The sequence below is a fragment of the Pavona decussata genome, unplaced genomic scaffold, assembly GCF_977016875.1.
Source record: "Pavona decussata unplaced genomic scaffold, jaPavDecu1.1 SCAFFOLD_383, whole genome shotgun sequence".
Taxonomy (NCBI): Eukaryota; Metazoa; Cnidaria; class Anthozoa; order Scleractinia; family Agariciidae; genus Pavona; species Pavona decussata.
The window spans coordinates 597,501-610,000 of NW_028145756.1; the positions used below are offsets into that span (position 1 = coordinate 597,501).

The 12,500-nt window shown below is 39.4% G+C and overlaps 2 protein-coding genes across 3 annotated transcripts in view; both read left to right on the forward strand.

The window, feature by feature from the left end:
* LOC146451854 (cysteine repeat modular protein A-like) overlaps positions 1-6,079 on the forward strand; it is a 9,772-nt gene extending 3,693 nt beyond the window's left edge. Inside the window, exons 3-6 of the mRNA XM_085098555.1 lie at positions 661-860; positions 2,672-2,791; positions 3,734-5,248; positions 5,532-6,079. Of these exons, the coding sequence (XP_084954681.1) occupies positions 661-860; positions 2,672-2,791; positions 3,734-5,248; positions 5,532-5,704 (2,008 nt within the window). The 3' untranslated portion in view covers positions 5,705-6,079. The remainder of the gene's footprint in view (positions 1-660; positions 861-2,671; positions 2,792-3,733; positions 5,249-5,531) is intronic.
* Positions 1-12,500, forward strand: part of LOC146451853 (uncharacterized) — a 97,960-nt gene that overhangs the window by 30,173 nt on the left and 55,287 nt on the right. The window lies entirely within an intron of this gene.

Genomic DNA, 12,500 nt, shown 5'->3' on the forward strand with positions numbered 1-12,500 from the left:
GTTGAAAGCGGATACTTTCTCGTTGACTACCGATGTATTCCTAGGAATATACTGCAATTCCTACAATTCCTCAAGAGTTAAGTTGTCAGCCAAGGGTGTTGACATTTTCCTGAAAAGCCCCATTGGGGAGGTAACAATAAAGTATGTAAGTATGTATGTATGTATTTTCTTGTTTCATCACTCCGGCTTCCCTGGGTAAAGCGAGGATCGTTTGCGTGATTTTTGGTGTCGATATCAGAGACTGGTGGTCTGAACTACTAATGGGTATTAGATGCTTGACGTCTTAGCTCCGACATATTAGTTAGTGTTTGGTCCAGTGTGTAGGTGCCTCTTGTAGGCGCTTTACTTACAATATAAGATCTTTCCCAAGGTAACTATTAATGGCAAAATTAAGTTTATTTAATAACTATCTGCAAGGTATTTGTTTCAGTATCATAAGAATACGAACGCGCTCTGAAATTATTATCACTCAGTGCCCCCAATTTACTAGAACTGCCTTGTTCTTAATTGTTACTTCCATGTCGCCGTTTTCCCATTTAACCCCCCACCCCCTTCCCCACTATTGGCCTTCTTCGTTCAACAATGCTTGTTTTGTCTTTGACTTCTTTAGTTTCATATTGTTGTTTGGTAAGTTTAGATAATGATGTTTTATCCATTCAGTGACTGTGCTCCTTCAACAAGTTTTCATATCCTGCTTACTGATGACGAGGTTTTCTATAAAGATGGATTTAACCGCGCAGGGTTTGAATGCCAAAGAGGAGAAGATACAGGGAGCTTTTTTGCTGCAAAATTCTATAAATGCAGCCCTTGTTCTGCTGGGTTCTATAACGGCGATGGATCTTGTGTGGCGTGCCCTGCAGGTAATTAAGATAGGTAATTTAGTGATAAATGTGGGACTATCACCGTTAATAAGGTCTAAAAAAATTCAGACTCTAACGGCATTTGACCCATGCCCTCTGTGATAGCAGAGCAGTGCTCTAGAAACTGAGTTGTCGATCGAACTCTGATCTGGTCATTTTTTTGTGTTCCTTATAAACGCATGAGAGTAAGGTGGTGAAGCTAAATACATGAAATTTATATACTTCAATTGCGAATGAGTTTTTTCAGGCCTTCTTTTCGCAACCGCTGAAGTTGCATTATACTCTGGAGAAATAATTCGTTTAAGCGACGGTGATGTTTTCTATTTTGACACTAGATGAAAATAATTCCCCCAAAATGATCGTAAAGGTTGAGAAAATCTTGAACTCTTACACCTAAGTTGACTTTGATATCTTCCACTTTTTAGTGTTTATCTGATATCCCGATATCATGTGACTTCTGCAAAGATAAATATAGTTTGTAATGATCAGTCCTGTAAGTCCCTACTTAATTTTCCTTCCTGAGTTCACATACATCCAGCAAACCGATGAGGGACTTTATAGTCACATGTTTTGTCCTCCCAACTGAAAACAGTTTAAAACTTAATAATCCAACTTCATATTGAAAACTTTTCTCCTTATAACGCCACATGAAGGCTTAGACATTACTTATCAAATTTATCAAAATTATTATTATAAAATTCTTGATATGCCCATCCACGTATCTTCTCAATGATCGGTAGTTAGAGTGGGATGATGATGCGGACATTTTTTCTTTCTTTCTTTCTTTATTGACAATCGTCTGTAATTGGTTACATGGTTGGTCTTAGGTTGTACTGAGGGGCCTAATGCCAAGCTCCTCTCACCTTTTATGGGGGTACCGGTGGGTGTACAAAGACAAATATCCAAAAACAGCGTAACGTAACGTAATTTAGTGTGAAAGTGCAATGTTCATAATTCTTAAGGTGTACAGCAGAATGGTACGTTGTATAATACTTAAGACCTTGTCTGTCTTACACCTTTCTAGCACGATAACGTTCGTCTGTGGCACTCTCAAATCCTCATTTCTTTCCATTAGTTATCTTATCATCGTTCTGTATTTCTCCGTCCTGCGGGTGTCGGCGTTGCGCCTATTTCCCCAGCTTGGACACGCCATTTCTAAAACATTAATTCACCTTCTCCCTTCTATCAGTGACAAGGTCTGGCCTGTTACCCTCGTCCCCCAGTCATCTATCCGTAGAGACAATGCAATCCCATAGCATTTCCACATCAGCATAGTTGTAATTGCTGTGGGGCCCCTGTCTAAGCGGTAACTACTTCACTCTTAACTTATAGGCTATCAGTAATTTACCCAGAAGCCATTTCAATGGATCGTTGTGCCTCCAAAGAAGCCTCTTTGAAGTTCATTTCATCATTGTGAATCTTGCTATATTTTTGTCGCCTTATCAAGCAGGACTAAATAAATTTCCTTGGCTTTCTCTATTGACAATTTTCGGTAATTACTTACATTTTTGGTCTTACGTTATTCGGAGGGGCCTAATGCCGAGGTATTTTCACCTTTTATGGTGTACCGGTGGGTGTACAAAGATAAATATACAAAAACAGCGAAACGTAACGTAATCTAGTAGGCTTACCTTCTTTCTTTCTCTCTTTCTTTTCATTGCATGATACCAGTCCCATTATTTCTCATCTTCAGCATCCATCAAGTCATTTAAAATTCTGATTACCTTTCATTCGTGGTAAAAGTAATCCTTTTTCCCTTTACGAAACCATTAACACAGCTGTAAAACTGTTCCCTTCTTTTGTATCTGCAGGAGGTTTCTACCAAGACCAAATGGGGCAGGTCGAATGCAAGAGATGCAGTGTTGGTACGTTTGTCTCCGTGGAGCGTGTTCCTGGTAAAAGTGCAACTGACTGCTGGGCTTGTCCATACGGTAAGTAGTATTGTGGTAAACACCATGTACCAATAGGTCTTATCATGGTTTTGGATGCCATTTTGACGAGTAGGCAAACACGTCTTGAAACAACAATGCTTGTATGGAAATCCGATCTCAAATAATTTTCATAATACTTCCTTTCCCTTAAGGGTCATGGATTGTAAACTTTTGGCACTAGGAAAAGGATTTAAAGGAAAAACAATGGAGGGATCTATAGCTGTGCCAGAAAGCGTACAGTCGTGTTTTGAACTTTGCGTGCATCTGTCTGTATAGCGAACCAGCCGTGAACTGCCGCTAAAATTATTTCGCGAGAAAAAATACAGGGAAATATATGAACAATTTATAACACGACTGGACTCTTTCTGGCACAGCTACAGCCCTCCAATTTTTTTCTTAAAATCCTTTTCCTTGTGCCAAACGTTTCCAATTCACGCATTTTTCACAAACGATGTTTTAAGCAACTTATTTGAAATCGGATTCCCATACAAACACTGTTATTTCAAGACGTGTTTGCCTACTCGTCAAAATGACGTCGAAAACCTCTGTTGTACATATGCAACGCATTGACCATAAAATCCTAGCAGTACACAGATTGTTTGTCACTCAAGCCAAGTTTAAGCCTAAATATAAAATTCGACCCCCAAATCGGAAATGTTTCTCCGTGACATAGCAAAACAGTTTGAAAAACTTTGCCCATTTTGCACTTTGGATCAGTCCTTTTCACGTGAACACGCACAGATCACACCATGTAATAATATGTTTTTCTTTTTAACAGATAATGAGCAGGGACCAATCGTATCATCCACACTATCTTCGTCATTGTTTAATTCTTAGAGGTGGTACATGATCATATCATATATCAAATCATAATCATTCCTGCAACTGCTTCAATGATTATTTTCGCGGAAAATTGTTAATAAACAACGATCTTCTCAACAGGTACCCTATCCAATCAAAGTGCTGGCTATCGTGCTTGTAGATGTCTGCACGGCTTTTACCGTATGGATCGTTTTGGGCCCTGTTCAGCGTGTCCACGCCAGGGCATAAACTGTGCAAACGATACAGCAATATTGGCGCCCAGTTATTACTGGAACTGGATTAACCCAAGGGACAAGGACAGCTATAAAAAATTCATCAACAATATTCATTGCTTTGGGGCTGATTACGATGAAAGGTTCTCCAAATTCCCCCTGTCACTGCCAAAACCAGTAAAATGTCCTGATTCTGGCTCATGCAAAGGCGGAATTGATTCAGAATGTTATGAAGGATATAAAGGCAACCTGTGTGCTACTTGTACTAAAGGCTACTACCTTCGATTCAACACTTGCTTAAAATGTCCAGGATTAACTGTTTCTATAATTTCCTCTCTTGTGGTGATTGCACTTTTTGTTGTGGTGTTTCTAATGGTTCTGTGGGGCGATTCAAAGAAAACCGAGAACGATCGTACTGTCGCAGACGTCGTCATGTCCTGTTTCAAGATTGTGATTGGCTTTTACCAAGCCATTGGTGGTATTTTCTCGGCGTTAGAGAGAGTTCAGTGGCCAGTAACATTGATCTCCATGGAAAAATGCTTGAAACTGTTCGAAGGAAATATTTTGCAGTTTGCTCCGTTAAGCTGCATCTTTCCGAAACTACGAATGGACCAATTCATTAAGTTTTTCTCGGTTATCTCTGTCAATCTGTTAGTTATTTTCCTTATTTTACTCTACCTCTTTCTTAAAAAGCGCCACCTCAAGAGTAAGCTGAATTATTCCTTCCGGGAAGAAATACGGGCGGTATCTAGTTTGAAGAAGTCCTGTTATCGGAACATTTTCTTATTTTCACTGGCCTTATATCCAATGACAAGTAAAATAATTATCCAAATGCTACCTCTTCCAGGTGCATGTGTCACACATTGCTTCACAGATAACGGGAAACACTGCATCTCCCTCCTGAAAGCCGATTATTCCATCGAATGTTTCATTGCCCGACACAAGTTGTACTGGCCCATTGCCGCCGTGTTTGCCTTGTATCCTGTGGGATTTCCTCTCCCGATACTACTTCTCGTTTACAAATATCGCGAATCCAACTCTGATAGGGAAATTGCTTTCGGGTTGAAAGTGTTCTTTGAAAACTATAAGAAAAAGTTTTGGTTTTGGGAGATAACAGAGATGTATCGTAAACTGACATTAATTTCGTTAATATTTCTCTTTGAATCTGAGAGTCTTTCACAGATGGGCATTACTCTTTTTACCGTGAGTGCTTTTGGAGTGGTCTACACCTTCTTTCGCCCAATAAAAAACAAGTTTGAAGATCGACTCCAAACCTTTGTGCTGTGGGTCATCTTCTTTGACGTGTGCCTTGGAGCAATGTACACCACCTGTGATGTCCCCCATCGTCACAATGGAAACGACTCGGTATTGGTTAATGTCCTCTTCGTGGTCCTAAATAGCTCAGTGCTGCTAGTTGCTTTAGGTAAGCCTTAATGGTATTTTTAACATCTCATGAGCTGAACCTACTTCGACTCATTGAGATATTATGAACTGTTATTTCATTATTTGTCCTTGTTTTATATCAGGTAATCAGATGCAAAAACCTTGTTTCTTTTACGGACTAAACAAGTTTTTTTTGTCAGCCCTGGGCGTTTACTGTATTTTGGACGTTATCGTAGAGACGATAAATTCCTCTCTTGGTCTCGAAAAGTACAACGCCCTAACAAAAAAGTACATCAGGGAGCTAATTTTTTATTCCTTTCTAGGTAAAGGAGCTGCCCATATGAAGTTCGTCTGGAAAAAGGTTTCCTCGTGTCTGATGCAATGTTTCCACATTTTGCGGAAAGGAGTTGTGTTTCTGAAGAAAGGAGTCTGCATTCGCCTCCAAAGTTTGATCCTCTCTAACCGTAATGAACCAGAACCACTCTTGATCCAATAATAAAAACAGGTTCTCTGAAGGTGTAGTGATTACACGTTACAGGTTTTAATGTTCAATTATATCTCAAGAAATTCGCGAAGCAGTTTAAAGGAATCTTGTGTCAAATTTTAAACTCTTGCCGCCTTACAAGCGTAATTTTGGGCTGAGACTCCGCCCCGAAATGTTCAAAATTCTGTCGAAGTTTGCCTTGAATACATTGCTGAATTTGAAAAACACGTTTGTGTTCAAATGAACCGTCAATAGAATTAACATTCAACTTTGCCTCGTTACTCAAGGAACAGAAACGTGGAAGCGCTACATCAGAGGTGATAGGCCCTTTCACACTAATTCGCCACCATTTTAAATGGAGTGAACATGGCGCGAAATCGAGTGATAATGAGGGATTCCGAAGACAAGTTATTTCTGTTCACTTAGGGGCTGTGCAATAATTATCTGGAGGGGGGGGGGGGGGTCTAAGATTAATAGGGGGGTCTAAACTTAAACCAAAGCGCAGGGTAGGGGGGGGGGGGGTAAGATGTAATTTCTTAAACATTTGTAGGGGGTTAGAAGTTAAACTGAGAGGTCTGACCTCAATCCATGGACTCATAATAATGTATATTACATGTAGGCTAATCAAAATCAATTTTCGGAATCTTTTAAGAAATATTAATCTTAACAGCTTCAAAACCTTGTACTAAAAATGAACAGTTTATCTCAACAATATTAAACCTATATTCAAGGACTTGAGTTAAATCCCGAGTCGGTTTTGAACAAGCACTTCCGCTTACCCAACGAAGCATTTACAGGAAAGCAAGTCCCTCAGACAAGATTTGTTCGTATGTGATGTACAGGGGCACCTAACGACAGTTTTCTCTCAAATGCTTTGAAACGTAATTTTAAGTTACCGGGAGTGCCTTTAAAGCTCTGTAGGTTCATTTCAGAACGCGCTATAATATTCTTATCTATTCGATTAATTTAGGGGAACTTAAGTCTTTTCGAAATTACTAGGGCATTTTTGTCCATTTCCCGAAAACCTTAAGTCTTATTTCCTTTCCGAAAATCGTAGCTGTCCTTTCCTCGGTACCCGAAACCAATTTTTTTTCAATCCGAAAACACTAGGCCTTAAATTTCCCATATCACGAACGTTCCAGATGAAAATTCCCTTTAAAAAATTGTAAGGGATTAAGGCCTTCCGAGCAGATAATTTACCGAAACGATCCGTTGGGTGCCCCTGGATGTAAACAGTAATAATGTCTCTTGGTCAATATCGTCAATTTGCGGGATGCCAAATATCTCTGGGTTGTATTCCCAGTCAACGGGACTTCCTCCCAGCGATTGGAAGATTATACAAGCCCTTTGCGTTCTATGTTCGGATGCTGTTTTCTTTCGATGTTCTGATTTCTTCCTGTTTTCCTTTTTCTTTCTTGAAACTGATGATACCTCAAGTGATTCTGAGGAGGAGTCAACCGAGTATGAAGGTGGTTTATCAGGTGACGATTATGTGGAGCGCAGCTTCCATTAAGTTTTATTTATTGATGATGCAGACATACCAGAATTAGTGTATAGGTAAAGAGGGATGTAGGGAGGATCGGAGGTTGGGGAGGGGGGGGGGGGGGGTTGAAAGTAACTTTCCCTCAAACTTCAAATTCAGGGGGGTGCAACTTTATTTTAAGGCCTACTTTGCTAATTTTAGAACTCCCCCCTCCAGATAATTATTGCACAGTCCCTTAGTTCATTCTGGAGATACATTGTATTGAGACCCCAGACAATTGATGTTTAATTCATTTCTTATCTCGAGTTCTCAAGCCTTTGTTGAATAATGTCTTCGGCATGCAGGGTTTTTCCTTTTTCGACAATCAATTTGTACGTGATCATTTGTAAATTGTCTTTCATATTATCAATTATCGGCGTCAGTACTTAATACATGCCATATTTGCCCCAATCAAAACTGCGACCGAGCTGTGTGAGGACACCTATTGCAAGTAAAGTGTTGCCGGTTTACTTTATAAGTCGGTGGCAGACTATATATTGCTAATAATAAGGAACACAAAAACTGATTTTTTTTATCTTTGAACACGTTAACAAGACAGCTATTTGTAAAAAGTGTCCTTAATAGTATTTCCTTAATTTGTTTGTCTACAGTCACATCTGAAGAATAGTGGGGACCTTACGCAACCACTACGGCAACGCCAACGAAAACGTCACTTGAAAACATAAGTTCGAGTTACTGGTACTGCTTCGTTCTTCTTTCCAATTCCTTTTATTTGCACAATGTGGCCAACCAATCCAGTAAAAGGATGGGTGCGAATGAATCTTCAAGTTATCACAGGGAATGAAAAAATTACTTTCATTTACTCATGTTCTTCACAAAACGTTGAACTTGGTGATTTCACGTTGTTGTACATGTTTGGCCGAAGACGGTGAAGAGATGTACTAAAATTAACGCACGTGCACAGCCATTGTTTTGCTCATTGACCGTTTTATCTATTGACGTTTTCGTGACCATCGGCGTCGTGTTTGCGTACAGTACCTGTTGTTAGAAATCGAAGCCGATTGAGAAACCACGATATTCAGCTTCCGGACGTTTTATGGAGAGAAATTAATTAGGACTAGAAATTAATTTTCGATCGTATTTTCTAGCATGTTATCTGTTAAACTGTTGTATATTATTTTAATTTATATTCTGTTATCACGACGGTATCTAGAGGCGGCTTGTCAGAATTTTACTGATAGTAGCGACTGTCTACAAAGGATTTTCGGCAAGCACCGGCTAAACTTGACGTAACCCTAATTACGGCATGGCTTGATTAATAAATAAGGGCGTGAAACAAAGATAAAAGATAGGTGACGTAAGGATTTTGGAGGTGTGTCAGCGTTGCTAAATAAAAGAAAGGGGCAAAGAATCATTGATTTATATTTTACCACACTTATTAAGAACGATCTTAATAGTCACGATGTTTTTATAATTTATATCATACGTCAATAAAAGTACTTGAGTAAATACAAACAAAACAAAAGAGTGAAAGTGATCGAACATGTAACTCCAGAAATGATCTGTTTTGTTAATCACCAATAAAGCGTAAACATTGAGTTCAGTTAAATACTTTGAAATCGAACTCTTTTCTGTTACTTTTTCCAACCGACTCTCAAACAATCTTGAGTGAATACGATATTTAAAAAAGAGGACAATGAATGTAGTTAATAAGGGGAGAAGAGAAAGCGGGTAAACTGTGTTTCATCTAAGAGGAGGTTACCACGTGGTATAGAGACAGGAAAAGGTGAACCTAAAACTTAACCATAAAGAAAAGAGAAAAGTATCTATAAGGCCTTTATTCGATTCACCGACAATGATGATGATGATCACCACGACGACGACGACGATGATGATGATGATGATTCCAGGGCTTATACAGGCATATCTGGGTTTCGCGAGCGTTAAGATGAGCAACCCTTGCGGATTGCTAGTCACGCAGATTTTCCCCCTCTCGACCCCTTCCGACCGAGCTAGACAGTATTTTGTACTTACGAGAGCCGATGGGGACTATGAAGCCAGAGCTTTGAAATATAATTGCTGACTGATTAATTTCGTTTCCCCAGTCGTCTTTTGCGGTCTTCAGCTTGTTGATGCCCATTTCCTGCGGAACAGCGCAGTTTCTTTTGTTGCACTGCCAACGAAGACCGCAGGCATCTCGATGGCGCGGGCAGATGGTCAGGTTGTTATTCAACTCATCCTCACAGAATATTAAATTTCATCAACGTAAAGACTTTTGTTCTTAGACCATCGTACCTTGATCAGATATCACCGCTGTTTGTGTTACATCCGTGATGTAAGTTCAGTAAACTTAACTTCATATGTTCAATCAACAACATCAGATAGTCGATAACTTTACTAACATGCGCACGCGAGGATTAATTACATTTCACTGTCAGTTTTGTCGTCATCAAACACCTTCTTGGCGTCAGGACAGGGATGACTGGATATGTCTTTTTGGCATTCACCTAAACAAACGCAGGTTGCTGCAATAGTACGAACTCTGACCGCAACCGGACTCGTCGTCAATGAAGGACGAAAATTAGCACGGAGCCATAACTGCAGCCGAAAATATATAGACACTGCAAAATATGACATTGAAGATGAAGAACAAGGACTATAACAAGGACTTTGTTAGACGTAACACTTACAAGAACACCGAACCTAACGTCACAAACAACGATGCGACTACCGTAACTACTGTAACTATACCTTACGTAAGGGGCACTTCGAAGACTATCGCACGGATTCTACAACCCTACAATATCCGTGTAGCTCACAAACCTATAACCACCTTACGACAACTACTGACGAAAGTAAAGGACAAAGACGAACCGAACCGCAGACAGGGAGCAGTTTACAAGATCAAATGCTGAGCTTGCCAGGCCACTTATATTGGTGAGACCGGCAGAAATTTAAACGTACGACTGACTGAACACAAACGAGCAACTAGAAATGGTGATATCAACAATCACAATGCTGAGCACCATAGTTTATGTGCTTATGAAGAAAAACAGTTTCTAATATGGAGCAAAGCACTCTGAACCAGGAACCGGTGTTTACCTACGCACGTCATGACTATCAGATAACCATTTAGCGTCATTGTTTATAAATAGCAAGTTTAAAATAGCTTATATGTACACAATGATGGCAGTAAAATGCAAACAATCTTGGTTATTTTCTGGTACTCTTCTATCCGGATCGGACTGAGAAGAGCTGGCCTTATTGCTCGCATTAATGGGGATGGTTCATTTAATGCCTAGTTTGCAGGCATTGGAACGGTAAGTGCTCATTCAAATATATTATAGCCGTGTAGCTGTTGAAGATAATTTAAATTAATATGGCCAGCTTTGCACTAGAGTGAACGCATGATTTTCTCTACCGGCTCTAATATCTCAGTTCTATTTTTTATATATAGTCTAGGAACTGCAAATTGAGAATACAGATAACTTATTCTTCAGCTTTTAGAATTCTCTTCTTCGCTTGTCCAGCTCAATGTAGTGCCTGTCACGACATTTTATTGACAGTAAGGATGCGATATCAACCTTGCCAAATCTAGGATTTAAAAAAAAATGCAACTTTTGCGCAACTTTACTGAACCAAAGGTGTTTTTCACACGATTCGATTAGTAATTTAATGAAACATTGTTGTCTGTTGGGGGATTGAGATCCACTTAGATATGAAATATTTCTTAATTTTGTTTCGTTTCCTTCGCATTATTGACGCTGGCGGACCGACAAAACAACTGAACTTCTCATTTTTTCGTTTGCGATCGGTGATCACCTACTTGGAATAAAATTAATTTTATACGTATACACTCATCAACACATGAGATTTTATTTCCGAATAACAACTTAGTCTTATTCCACCAGAAATGAAACATAAACAATAACTTTGTTTAAAACTTTTTTACGTAAACTTGCGTGACCACTGCCATTTAAAAAAAAAAAAACAAGAAATCAAAAATTCCCTGTGTGTTTACTTCCGTCAACGCTTGGATTTTAAATTACCTAAGCTTGATTTTTTATATGTTTTAGTAAAAGAATAGAGCTTTCCTCAAGTATAATACTTGATACAAATTTCAATGTACCAGGACACGATATATGTCCGCAAATTTTCCACAATGTCAAGTGTTAACGAAAATGCCGAAAAAAGGAACCTTCGGACCTTGAAAACTGCATGTAAACTAGAATCTTCCAGCAATATTTTTATCAGACCGTATTCTCAGAAGGATGCCTAACTTAACTTCAAAAGATCGTTTCAATACGCGGAGCCGTCTTCCTTCCCGAGTGATTTGAAAATGGACCAAATGTTGTCAAAATTTAACGCCGGCTGCGATGGGATCACGGCGTTTCACATTGCGCCGGAATTTCTCGAAAACAAAAAATCTTTGGAAAGTCTTAGTGTTATTTTTGTGAATAGTTCCCTAAAGGAATTCTCCTGACAAAATATGAGGAAATTCGAAATTTCAGTTTTGACGGCGAGTTCTTAAATAAGCCAAGGCTTGTGCATCTCTTCCTCTGAGAAGTGGCGATGTGTTATATGCACCCCCCGGTGGTGCGGGCCTGTTGTTTAGGCCGGAATTTGATGATTCATGTGCCCCCCGGCGGCTTAAATGACCTGACATATGCACCCCCCCGGTGGTGCTGGGGCCTGCTGATTAGGCCGGAAGTTATGTTCTACGTGCCCCTTGGTAGCTTGCATGACGTATTATATGCACCTCGCGGTTTACATAATACGTTTCAGCATACCTCAGTGACCGACTATCACGTAAACGCGCAATCTGATTGGCTACACAGGTGCCGTCTATCGATCGATAGACGGCACCTGGAGCTGTTGAAAAATGGCTTCCCCTTCGCGTTTTTGTAAAGTTTGAAGAAGACGTACAAAACGTTTTGCAAAGTGGCATGCCAGAAAAAACAAAGAAAGCTACAAAGTATGGAATAAAGATTTTTAAAGGTAAGTGCAGAACAAGTTCCGAAATAAAATGCTTTATTTAAAACCAACAACAAATTGCGCGTAAGCTTACTAAAGTTCGTAAGTAAACAAAACAAAGTTGTCAAAGAAAAGTAACAATTGCGGTTCTTGTTTTGTTTTTTAATTGGTTTTCAACCCAAAAAGAAATTACAACACCCATTGAATAACAAACCAAAGTCGAATTAAACACGTGTTTGCAGAGGTTTTATGTGTCAGTGAGACAAACAAATGGCGAACCGTTCAAAGTTTCTTCACTTAAAGCCATCCGAGCGGCCATTGATAGATATTTGAAGCAAGCACCTATTAACA